At 40.7% G+C, this 13,657-nt stretch overlaps 1 protein-coding gene across 1 annotated transcript in view; it reads right to left on the bottom strand.

The window, feature by feature from the left end:
• Window positions 1–531: 531 nt before the first annotated feature.
• angpt1 (angiopoietin 1) overlaps window positions 532–13,657 on the bottom strand; it is a 68,855-nt gene continuing 55,729 nt past the window's right edge. The window contains exons 8-9 of the mRNA XM_084422595.1: window positions 5,519–5,649; window positions 532–1,270 (exon numbers count right to left, since the gene is read on the bottom strand). Of these exons, the coding sequence (XP_084278721.1) occupies window positions 1,107–1,270; window positions 5,519–5,649 (295 nt within the window). The 3' untranslated portion in view covers window positions 532–1,106. The remainder of the gene's footprint in view (window positions 1,271–5,518; window positions 5,650–13,657) is intronic.

Raw genomic sequence — 13,657 nt, 5'->3', positions numbered from 1 at the left:
GATTATTTAAGCATAAACTCACTTCATTTTGATGATTTTTTTTCACTAATTTTGCTTCTCAAGTAAATGTATCTTAATTTAATGTATCTGGTAACACTTTATAATAACGTTCAGCTGTACGTCGTTTATAAGTGGTTAGTTAATGATGAACTAATCCTTTACAAAACATTCGTAAATGATTAGCAAGTGATATACTAACATTTTATGTATGTTTTGTAAATTCAAAAAAAAAAAATCATTTATGAAACGCATAGTCATGTTCAGTAAATGATTAGTTAATCATTAACTAATCAAATGTAAATGACTTATAACTGAATCTACAAAACATACATAAAATAATGAACATATCACTTATTAATCATTTATGAATGTTTTGTAAATGATTAGTTCATCATTAACTAACCACTTATAAATGACTTACAACTGAACGTTATTATAAAGTGTTACCATATATATATATATATATATATAAAATATGAAAAGCAAGGCAAAACTACTAAGTAAGAATAAGTTTTTTGCAGGCTGGAGGACGGCTGTGTTATTCTTTGCTGAAAATGTTCCTTGTCAATAGCACTGTAAGTCACCTTTAATGCTGCATGCTATGGTTTTCTTCACTTTGACAGGAATAATGTACAAAATAAAAAAGTAATAATATACTGGGATAAAAAAAGAGCATAAAAATGTGAAGTAAAGTATCATAACCCAAATATAACTGTGCAACACGTTTGTATAAAACATGAATAGGTCCTTTTAGGATACTGAAGGACATTCAAGCTGCTTTAAATTCAGGTTTGAAAGCCAGACGATCGCAGGGCGACGCACTTCCATCAAAGGTGATGTGTCTGCATTAAAACAGTCCACCGGTCCTGAGTGACAAGTCAATGGCACTTGAATTCATACCTCTGATATTTAAAAATAAAAGCCGAGCCAAGTCCGCTCCTGCCCTAAATTCCCAGGGAGTTTTCCATCTCTCCATGAAGGTGTCAGGACAGCCATTCCTGTTTCGATGAGTGTTATCTCAAATTAAAGCTGCATTATACGCAGGGCAATGTCACGGGCCGAAGAAATAACACTTTTCCGAAGCTTTTGTGGGTATCTGTGGAGGACTACGAGAAGTCGGCCGGTCGGATCATCATGACAGTGGATCGGAGAGAGTAACTCGGGCCTTTAAAATAGTGCCACTTGATTCCATTGAATTTTCCCACGTGTTGTCCTTGTCTGTAGTAAACGCCGTTCAGGTTGGATGGACCGCAGGCGTCGTACCACCATCCTAACACACACACACACACATTTACAATCGTTAATGCAGTTCTGCAACAAATTATGACTCTAAACATTCTTAAATCAAGATGCATTTACTGGAGATGCAAAATGACTGAAGATATTAAGTCTTGTTTTCTGAATTAAAAAAATTAAATTAAAAAATAAAGGGAGTTTGTGCTTTAAACAAGAGCAAATATCTGTCAGTGGAGTCAGAGAAGGAAACAAGAAAACAAGATTATTTTTCGGACTATTTTTTTTAAGCATAAAGTCACTTAATTTAGATTTTTTATCCCCCGAAACAAGACTTGTCATTTAGCTGATCAATTAAATCTTGATTTAAGAATGTTTCGATATTTTTCATGCAAAACCAGACAGTAAGATCATGTGTTTTTCTGTGTATGCGTTCAATATCACAATATCCTGAAAGAAAGCTAACATGCAATATGATATAAATCACATAACAAGTTCTTTTCTCATAAAGATACAACCACATCACATAAAAAGTCACAGCCCATCAGAAGAGTTTGTGGGCGGAGTCTCACTGCAAGTGCACTCTATTCGCAACTAAATCATTCTGAAATCACAGCCAATCAGAAGAGTTTGTGGGCGGAGTCTCTCTGTAAGAACACTGCACTCACAACTAAATCATTCTGAAATGACAGCCAATCAGAAGAGCTTGTGGGCGGAGTCTCTCTGGAAGAACACTGCACTCGCAACTAAATCATTCTGAAATCACAGCCAATCAGAAGAGCTTGTGGGCGGAGTCTCTCTGCAAGTTCACTCTATTCGCAACTAAATCATTCTGAAATCACAGCCAATCAGAAGAGCTTGTGGGCGGAGTCTCTCTGTAAGAACACTGCACTCACAACTAAATCATTCTGAAATGACAGCCAATCAGAAGAGCTTGTGGGCGGAGTCTCTCTGGAAGAACACTGCACTCGCAACTAAATCATTCTGAAATCACAGCCAATCAGAAGAGCTTGTGGGCGGAGTCTCTCTGCAAGTTCACTCTATTCGCAACTAAATCATTCTGAAATGACAGCCAATCAGAAGAGCTTGTGGGCGGAGTCTCTCTGTAAGAACACTGCACTCACAACTAAATCATTCTGAAATCACTGCCAATCAGAAGAGCTTGTGGGCGGAGTCTCTCTGCAAGTTCACTCTATTCGCAACTAAATCATTCTGAAATCACAGCCAATCAGAAGAGCTTGTGGGAGGAGTCTCTCTGCAAGTTCACTCTATTCGCAACTAAATCATTCTGAAATCACAGCCAATCAGAAGAGCTTGTGGGCGGAGTCTCTCTGCAAGTTCACTCTATTCGCAACTAAATCATTCTGAAATCACAGCCAATCAGAAGAGCTTGTGGGAGGAGTCTCTCTGCAAGTTCACTCTATTCGCAACTAAATCATTCTGAAATCACAGCCAATCAGAAGAGCTTGTGGGCGGAGTCTCTCTGCAAGTTCACTGCACTCACAAATAGGGGAAAAAACATCTATTTTTCTGACTCCACTGACAGATATTTGTTCATGTGTTAAGCACAAACTCACTTATCAGAAAACAATACTTAATATCTGACGTTAATATCTAATATTGAGTAAGAACAGCTTTTTTTGCACTCATCTGGCCTTTAATTAGACACGTCCACACAACATGTGTCCACATGGTGCCCATTTTAGCACGTCTCTTTCCAATGAAGGACTTGAGGTTCACTTCACAGGCTCAAATGCCAGAGAGATCTGTGCCATTTAGCCGCCCGCGAGCCAACATCGCTGCTCTTTGTCACGACTCTCACTGACACAGTACACTGAGTGGATGCTGATTCTACTTATTTCTCATCTCATTATCTGGGCGAGAGCCTCGCTGTGTTTTATAGGCTTGTTAACCACACTGCATAACAAGAAATGAGGCAACAGAATGATAAAAGTTTGATTTCATGATATAAACCAGAACTGGAACCAATATATCTTTCATTAAAGCACTTACGCTGCAGAATTTAAAGGGTTCTGCTTTTGAGGCATTTCCGCTCTGTTTTTTTCATTACAAACTCATTAAAAATCTTTCACCGCGACACTATTCTTTTTTATTATTTGCATTGCACAAATCCCCTTGCATATACAGCGTATTTATGCATGTCACCCTACTGTAAGTCTCATATTTATTCTCATCCTGATATTAAATATCTCAGAGATGAATCACTGTCAGGGCCCCGTTTAGATATTGGCCACCAAGGACGACGAAGGTGATGGCAGATTCGGGTGGACAGGATCTCTCTCAGTGCCTGCTTTATTAAATGATTCAGTGATTTGAGACCTAAAGGCTTCCAGTATGAAAAGCACGAGCTGTCGGTGGTCTGAAAACACAAGGAGAGACTACGCGAGTCCACAAAGACCTCATTACTACGTGCTCAAAGCTTTATGCAGTTCCTCTGCCAAAAACAGAGCATGAGGTGTACACAGACACACACTGTGTTTAGACTGGATCCTACTGTCTGCACACTTCACAAAGTCTATGTAGAGAGTGTCATTATAGCTATTTACGTAGGTTATTTGAAAAAAAAGAAGAACGATTTATGACGCTCGGGTCCATTAGTGGTTCTTAACTCTTTCCCCACCATTGACAAGTTGTTCCGGCAATACGTGTTTTCACTGTTACGCGGCAAAACATGCTTTTCTTACTTAGTATTTTTGTCTTGTTTCCAGTCCAAATATCCATAAATACTTAAATCAAGATGCATTTACTAGATGAGTAAAAGGCCATAAGATGTTATGTCTTGTTTTCTGGGGAAATAAATCCAAATTAAGTGAGTTTGTGCTTAAAACAAGCAAAATGACCTGCCAATGGGGTAAGAAAAATTATCTTGTTTCTGTTTGATTTACAGTAAAGTCTGTTTTGACTTACCCTACTGGCAGTTAATTTAGCTTTTTTTTAAGCAGCAACTCACTTAATTTTGATTTATTACCCCAGAAAAACAGACATAATATCTTATGGCATTTTACTAATCTAGTAAAAGCATCTCGATTTAAGAATTTTTAGATATTTGGAAACAAGACAAAAATGCTAAGTACGAAAAGCTTTTTTTGCAGGCTGTTGCACCTCCTAAATCAGAAGTCCCACCAAACCAAATCCCACAGCCAATCAGAAGAGTTTGTGGGCGGAGTCTCTCTGTAAACACACCGCACTCACAGCCAAATCAATCCAAAATCACAGCCAATCAGAAGAGAGTGTGGGCGGAGTCTCTCTGTAAACACACTGCACTCACAGCCAAATGAATCCAAAATCACAGCCAATCAGAAGAGAGTGTGGGCGGAGTCTCTCTGGAATCGCACTGCACTCACAGCCAAATCAATCCAAAATCACAGCCAATCAGAAGAGAGTGTGGGCGGAGTCTCTCTGGAAGCACACTGCACTCACAGCCAAATCAATCCAAAATCACAGCCAATCAGAAGAGAGTGTGGGCGGAGTCTCTCTGGAAGCGCACTGCACTCACAGCCAAATCAATCCAAAATCACAGCCAATCAGAAGAGAGTGTGGGCGGAGTCTTTCTGTAAACACACTGCACTCACAGCCAAATCAATCCAAAATCACAGCCAATCAGAAGAGTGTGGGCGGAGTCTCTCTGGAAGCGCACTGCACTCACAGCCAAATCAATCCAAAATCACAGCCAATCAGAAGAGAGTGTGGGCGGAGTCTCTCTGGAAGCGCACTGCACTCACAGCCAAATCAATCCAAAATCACAGCCAATCAGAAGAGAGTGTGGGCGGAGTCTCTCTGGAAGCGCACTGCACTCACAACCAGATCAATCCAAAATCACAGCCAATCAGAAGGCTCTGTTTTTTCTTTTGATATATTGACTGTTTACATGTTCATACAACAAAATATTATGGGGACCATATGATCGAAAATACTGGTGGGGAAAGAGTTAAACATTAGCAAAGTTTTGCAAATGTGAATGGAACTCAAATACACTGTTACTGAGTGTATTTCGACTCCTGAACAAATGACTCTTATGAGTCTTTTCAGTGAATCAAAAGCATACAGTGTGTAACTTTCAATTCCCACACTAATGACTGTTCCGGACCAGTTGTTATTAATGAATCAAAAGCACACGGCATGACAAGTACTTTTTGACTACTAAATTCTCCAGTTGTATTTATTCGGCACTAATGTCAGCCTCTTCCTGAGAATCATGGGCAACTGCAAAAGGAACAAGATTGGTTTGCAATAGATGTTTAAATGAGAAGTGTGTGTGTCTCACCGCCGCTGAGCATCAGCGCACACTTGCATGTGCAGTTGTCATTGTCGGTGTCTTTAGTGCTGAAGTCAGTGCCGTGGATCGCCAAACTGCTCTGCCGGCCCGCAGTCCCACTGTGGCTCTTCAGGAACAATCTGAGACAGAGAGAGAGAGAGAGAGAGAGAGAGAGAGAGAGAGAGAGAGAGAGAGAGAGAGAGAGAGAGAGGAGAGAGAGAGAGAGAGAGAGAGAGAGAGAGAGAGAGAGAGAGAGGAGAGAGAGAGAGAGAGAGAGAGAGAGAGAGAGAGAGAGAGAGAGAGAGAGAGAGAGAGAGAGAGAGAGAGAAAGAGAGAGAGAGAGACTTTTAAACAAGAAGGCCTTGGATTTACTGCCAGAAACATCCATGAGTGATTTACGCAGAATTCCTTCACACTCATGACCCACGTTTCCATTCTTGAGGGTTAGCATTTTTCCCATGTTCATCTCTAGTGTGTAATGTTGCTGTTTGAGGATGAAAAAGCTCCAGTTCTTCTCTATATCAGTGTCAGTGTTTCTGAACTCCTGAAACGCCTCCATTGTAGTCTTGAGTTTCTTCCGGGAACGAACACGTCACAATATTCCTCATTATAATAATTCATACGCAGAATAAAGGGGCGGGGCCTGGTTGAGTTAGTCAGTAGTGTGTTAAGCTGGCGGTTATGGTAAGGGGCGGGACATTTCCCAAACACACTCGAAGCGCTCGACCAATCACAGCACAGTGTGCTTTTTAGAAGGAGGGGCATCATAGAGACAGGAACTAAACGAGGTTGTGTTTCCCGTACAACGACGTAACTCGCTGCTTCACTATCATAGTACGATTCATCTTTGAAGAAATCAACTAGCTAGTCACGTCTGTTTCCCGAAACTGTATTGTCGCAAATTGGACGTTCAACCACGTTGGTTAACGATGTCACACAGGTGGATGAGTAATAACTACTTTTAATGAATCTGTTTGAGATCTAATTAATGCTAGATGTTTTGCTATAAATTACAGACATGGCATCTGAGGAATATTTCTCAGTTATTTTGCTTTATTTCTAGATTCAATCATAGACTCGTTCTTACACACTAGAGCTCGTTCACACATGCGCACTCTTCAAAAACGACGCTTTAAATCTCTTGACAAACTAAAAGACGTAAATGACATTTGTATGTATTCTAAATAAAAGACACAGATTGTACTGAATGTCAGCTTGCTTATTTTGCTCAAGATAAGGATTTATTGAGTCCACATGTCATGCAAACAAGAAACTCTGCTTCTAACCACAGGTCGAGATCTGTCGCTCAAACACACAACTCTGCGATGCTGTTTGCAAATGTTCGTTGGAACGATGTTTTCGGGAAACATCGACTCGTTGAACTGCTGATAACGACAGAACTTGCGACCATAGTTGGCTAACGATGCTTTCAGGAAACACAGTCCTGAGCGTTACTGACATACTGGGAAGAGTGGAGCCGCAACAATGGAGAATATGAGGAAAATAATCAACATTCAAGCAGGAAAACCTGTTCTAGTAGAGCCTGAAAATAAAAGAGCATTGGCTGGGAAAGCCCATACCATATAATCCAGAAACCACACAGAGCGTGTAACTCAACTCCATCCATCCACACTTGAGGATTTTAACCACAAATTCACAACCTTCACTTAATGCAGGCTTGGGTTCAAATGCTTAATTTTATGCAGCTTTGACGCCCAGAGTTTGGTGGTTAAAGGACGGCCTTTGATTTTCCCATCTTGCTTCATTGTGTCACCAATGGCTCTGCCCAAGGTCTTAACCTGAGGGTTATTACCCCTCCGACTAGTTTTTTATTTATTTTTATCCAAAGTGTCATTCTCTGAGCCAAAAAACGAAACTGCATAGGCATGCCAGCAATGAAAGGAACACCAAATGAAACATGTACAGCCCCACAAAATCATTTCCTGAAAGTCATCGCCACAAATAAGATCAGACAGTAGAGATTGAGCTTTATAAATCTCCTCTAAGATGAATCTTGGAAAGAGACTTGGAAAATGTATTGTATTTTAGGGATGTCCAAAGAGGCCAGTGATGCAACAACAGGCTTTAGAGGCCAAGTGTGTGATTCTCGCTCTTATTGTTAAGTGGGATTTTTTTTCCCTTTTTTTCAATGTTTTGTTCCTCACACTTCATCCATCTCATGGACGTTCTCGTTACACACTGTCTAATCACTTTAAAGCCACCCACATCAAATAATGCTGCAAACATCGGTCTGTGACATCATGCTCATTAAGATGAAGTGCATCGTTGCGGTCTCGAAACCAAGATTAATGGACTGGTTGTTTGTGGTTTCTGCGTATGATCGATGTATTCTGTTCTTCGCTGACAGGCTATATTTTTACATCCTATATTAAGACACAAGTGCAATACTGCTTGTTCAGAAAGAAAGCATTCTTCATTTTCTGTCATACAAAATGTCAAACTTGTCAACACTCAGATTTTGAGAGGAAATAAACTTCCTCGGGATTTGAACAGCCGACGCAAACATGTTGCTGCATAATTTGACTTGTATCTCTGCATATAGTGCTTAAAGAGGTGGTATAATACCATTTTCACAAGATGTAAAATATGTATTTGATGTTCCCAGAGTGTGTGTGTGTGAAGTTTTAGCTCAAAATACCCCACAGATATTTTTATATAGCATGTTAAAGTTGTCACTTTTTGAGGGTGACCGTTTTTGTGTCTGTTCCTTTAAATGCAAATGAGCTGCTGCTCCCGGCACAGGGGGCGGAGCTTACAAGAGCTCTTGTCCTTTTACGTCACACACAGACACACACTGAACATTTCAAAAACGTTCCGCCTTTTATGTTCGGAGTCAGACAATGATCGAGAGACTCAAGTTCGAATTAGTGCATTAGTGCATTAGTAATCGCACCAATAATGCCAAGGGCCCTATCTTGCACCCAGCGCAATTGACTTTGTACACCGACGTATCATTCCTATTTTGCACCCGACGCACAGCGGACTTTTCCCTCCACAGACGCACGTCGGTAAATTAGGGAATGAACTTGCGCTCCCGGGGGCGGTTCAGCGAAAAGAGGAGGCGTGTTCCGGCGCAAACGTTCCCTGGTGCTATTTTGCAGTTTCAGAAAACAATTCCGCGTTACACATGTTGTTCAAATACTATTTTAAGGGCGCATGCTTGGCCATAATGTAGCGTGTGCACAACGCGCATACACTTTCATTCTGTCATCTACACAGAAGAAGCAGTTCTCATTTTTGCAAATCATACATTATTACAAGGAAAAATATTAGCACACTAAATCATTGTTGTGTCCATGAAGATTTACATTTACCCAAATTATCATACGCCTGTTTAACCGAAGCTAATTTGTGTGTGTTTCTCCATCCCCAATGTCACTTCTCTGTGTTTTACGGCCCTGACGAGAACGTCGGTCTCCTCGGCTGTGAACCGCTTCTGGCAAATCCGCCGTTATAATAGCAAACCGCCATGGAACAAGCACGCCTGCTCTTAAAGGGAATGTGAGATGACACTCTGATTGGTTTATTTCACGTTACGCCCAAACCACACCTATGAGTAATGAAGCTGCTTCAGACCAACCCATTTTAGATTTGCGTCGGGCGCAAGAGTCATTTATCCCGCCGGTATAATAGCAACAGCGCCGAAACCCGCCCACAAAGTTACTTGCGTTTCGCGCTTGATACTTGCGTTTCAGATCGTTACAATAGGGCCCTAGAAGTGACAACATGTAGAAGCAACAGGACATTTCTGAATGGTTAGTTGATGAATTTATGTCTTTACTGTCACTTCTGATCAATTTAATGCATCCTTGCAATTAAACAAAAAAAACCCCAGCAAACTTCTAAACGATAATGTAAATTGATAGATCCGTAGGTGCTTTTCTAAAGTGTTGCTAAATAAATGTGACTCCCTGTAGACAACCCTGGCTCAAAGCCTTGAAAAAGAAATATCTTTATAATTTCTCTGTGATATAAAAGCATGATCAAGGCTCTCACACACATAAACACATGACATGACCAGGTGAATCAACACACACCTGCTAATCTCCAGCTTCACCTGAAGGCAATAGACTCGCAATCTCATGAAAATGCGTCTCTATAGCACGTATTGTGTTTATCATGCATACATTTATAAATTATATTTATGTACGCGAAAATGAGTTTTTACGTGCATATGATACGCAGTTTATTGCACACCACTAGTTCTACCCAAACGTATAACACACACACACCCCACACCACTACTAAACATGCGAATCATATGCACGTAAAAACTCATTTTTGCATATAAACTGCCGGATAAACACAGTGTGTGCCATAGAGACGCATTCAGTGTGACCGGGTTGTATATATAGACTAGTTGCACTAACACTGCCGTGTGTCACGATGTGGTCTTTGTTTCAGTCTGAGCTCGAACATCTGTACGGTCAACAGAACACAGTTCATCTAGACTTCTTCTCGCCAGCCTTAATGAACTTTTGCTGAATCACTCCAAGCCTTACTAGGAAAAGCTGTGATGAAAACCGAGATTTATTTGGTGTTGCACAACAGCCCAGGGGAAGCGTTCTGGTGTCCGGTCTTTTTATTTTCCTAATGTGAAATGATCGCAGTTCTGCATTGTTCCTCACCGGATGATGTTTACGCAGAGTAAAGGAGGACGCATGGATGTGTTTGTCTAGCTGAAATCCACATTTCTTGAATGAAATGAAGTGTTTGTCAGATGAACATGCTCCACAAACCTAAACTGTTGTTCGGCAACACAGACTAAAAGCATCTGTGGTTAAAAAGTATATAAATGTTTCTTTTTTTTAATAAAATGGCCGATGGTTTGTCTAGATAAGACTCTTATTCCTCGGCTGGATCGTGTCGAGACTTTGAAGCTGCACTGAAACTCACATTTGGACCTGTTGGACCCCATTGAAGTCACTATATGGAGAAAAACCCTGGAATGTTTTCCTTTATGTCTTTTCGACTGAAGAAAGAAAGACATGAACATCTTGGATGGCGTTGGGGAGAGTAAATTATCAGGAAATTGTAATTCTGAAGTGAACTAATTCTTTAAAGAAACCACCTTTAAAACAGATCATTTAAAACAGAGGCTCAGAATGAGGGTTGAGATTAGACAGAAGAAGCACATCTTTTTTTTTTTCTTCTTTTTTTTTTGCAGAACAGAAAGCCCAAACACAGTCGTTTTACAGTAGAGCAGCGGAAAAACAACACCCGAGTGCTATAATTCACGTGCCATAGGGGTCCATGCGTCACAGCAAAGCTGAACTCCTCGCCAAAGACTGAAAATAAAAGTGTTATATATTGTTTCCTCTCGGAGGCTGAGGGACATGTCAGAACTCCTCGTGTGTGATGAGCGTGAGGACCAGCGTCACACACTCCTGCCGTACGCCTTTAAACACTCAACAATCCGACAGCGCCGATACTTCTTTAATTTGCTACTGTGGAATTTACATAATAAATATCCAGAAGACACTGACAGTTACGCTGCAAAAAATGAAGTTCTTCCTCTGTATTTCTCTCTTGTTCTCCAGTACAAACATCGAAACATTCAGAAAGCGAGACACTGTGTTTTTTCGTGCATCTGTAAATTCTGAGATTTGGGGGTTTTTAGGCTTTTTTTAAAGTGTTTTTTTTTTTTTTTTTAACATTGTTTTTAAACACTTTTAACTGTATCTTTTAGAGCACTTTATATCTTTAAAGGCCGTTTTCTCTAAATTAGTTTTTCCTCCTACATCGAGTCAGAAATCTCTTACATACACCAAACTTTGACTAAAATGTCAACAAAATCAAACAATAATTTGAAACCTGACTTCATCCAATGTTCAGATGTTTGTTCTAGAAATGTATGCAAATGAGTGCATATTTAATTAGATAATGCCTCATTTGCATATTTAAACATAACATTTCAGAAAACTTGTAGGTAACACTTTATTTTGATGGTCCCTTTTGAACATTCTGTTGACTATAAGTAACTTTGCAACTACATGTCAACTAACTCTCATTAGAGTATTAGTGTACTGTCTGCTTAATATCTGATAACTCTTTATTGTGATGGTCCTCCAACAGACACTCTACTGACTATAAGTAACTTTGCAACTGCATGTCAACTTATTCTAACCCTAACCCTACCAGTCTAGTAATACTCTACTCTACTAATACTCTAATGAGAGTTAGTAGACATGTAGGTGCAATGTTACTTCTAGACAACAGAATGTGTTAAAGGGACCATCAAAATAAAGTGAAACCAACTTGTAAAACTTTTTTTTTTTTTTTTTTTTTTTGCAATTATTAATGTAATCAATCAACTGGGGAAGTATGTTGATATCTATTAGTTTTACCCTATATTTACCTGGGCTGTCTTGCCTTAAATACAAGATACATTTACTGGAGAAGCAAATTGATTGAAGATGTTTTATGAAAAATGGCTTAAAGGTTTCATCTCGCAGGCGAAAGCAACAAATGTTATATTTCACTGTTACTTCTTTTTGACCTCATTTGGAAATAACCTTGAGCAAATCATGTACAAAAGTTGGCTGTCAATAAAACAGACCTTTGAAATGTGTGTGTGTGTGTGTGTGTCGTTTTGCTGACAGCGCTTTGGAAGAACCCTGTGATATTGATAGGACACACTTTAAATGCTTTAGCAGAGAATCCACAGCCTGCAGTGTGTGTGTTTGTGCCAAAACCACCGTACAAAATTCACACCAGACACAGCTGAAGAAACCTCTGCTAAATCTGTGGATCTCAGACTTGGCTGGATGAGAGAGTTATTAAATCAATATTGTTTCATCTGCTTCAAGGACAAACATATACAGCCGCAATTAAACCTCTTCGGGATCTGAAAAGCAGACAGATGTTGTATAACCTCACGCGTGTCTGTGCAGAAACACTCGCTCTTGGTACTGGACTGTGACATTAGTACCATGTTTCAGATACAGTGTCTATTGAAGACACACACTGTGGCACAGATTGGATTGAGGTGCTTTCAGTTTTAAAGTATCTTAATAGATATCTTAATAGATACTTTAATCTGAAAATGAACCAAAACACACACACACACACACACACACACACACACGCACGCACACACATGCACGCATACACTCACACTCACACTCACAGATGCACACAAGCACACACTCACACACGCACAGACACAGACACACGCAGGACGCAGATGCAGACACAGACACATGCACGCGCACATACGCACACACACACGCACACACTCACACACACACACGCACACAAGCACACACTCACACACACACAGACACAGACACACGCAGGACGCAGATGCAGACACAGACACATGCACGCGCACATACGCACACACGCACACGCACACACAGACACACACACAAACATACACACACAAGCACACACACACACGCACGCACGCACACGCACGCACACACACACACACATACACACCCAGGTTAACCAGCAAGACTTGGTGAATCCACTGCACTGGTAAACACTGTGTCTCTGCTGTCACAAACCAGTCTGGACTGAGTTGGTCTACACACACTCCACTCCATCAATACACACACACACTCCACTCCATCAGTATACACACACACTTCACCCCATCAATACACACAGCAGTGTAAACACAGGGAGTCTGGGAGTCTGTCAGTGCTGTGGGCATTGGCTCCGGGTCAGTGGCGTTCGGCCCAGGAATATGAACATGACCCCCCCACCCCCACCCCCCCATGACCCCATTCCTCAGGGAAAACACGGCTCTAGATCCCAGATACTGACCCACACACACTCTCAGAAGAGAAGCTGCACTATTTCAATAGTCCACCTCAGACATTATTCTAACTCGTCTCTGTCGAGCGGAAACATTGTATCTCCGCATTTTGTCACTTTTACTTTTTTCTCATAAATCGTCACTATTGCGTTGGTCATCCTTTACGACTGGCTGTGGGTTCTGCACATATTTAACCAATGAAAAGTATTAAAAAGAGCTTATGATTAAACTCCATTGGCTCTCAAACTGTCAGTCAAACCTCATAACTCCGCCCTCCTCTATCATGACACGTTCTGGAGCGTCTCTGCTTGTTTGCAATGCAAGGGTAAATACAAGGGTGAACAAGTACATCATGTTCTTAC

Source organism: Rutilus rutilus, assembly GCF_951802725.1.
Source record: "Rutilus rutilus genome assembly, chromosome: 11".
Taxonomy (NCBI): Eukaryota; Metazoa; Chordata; class Actinopteri; order Cypriniformes; family Leuciscidae; genus Rutilus; species Rutilus rutilus.
Note: the sequence above shows the minus strand (reverse complement) of the source record. Positions and strands in the feature narration are given on the sequence as shown.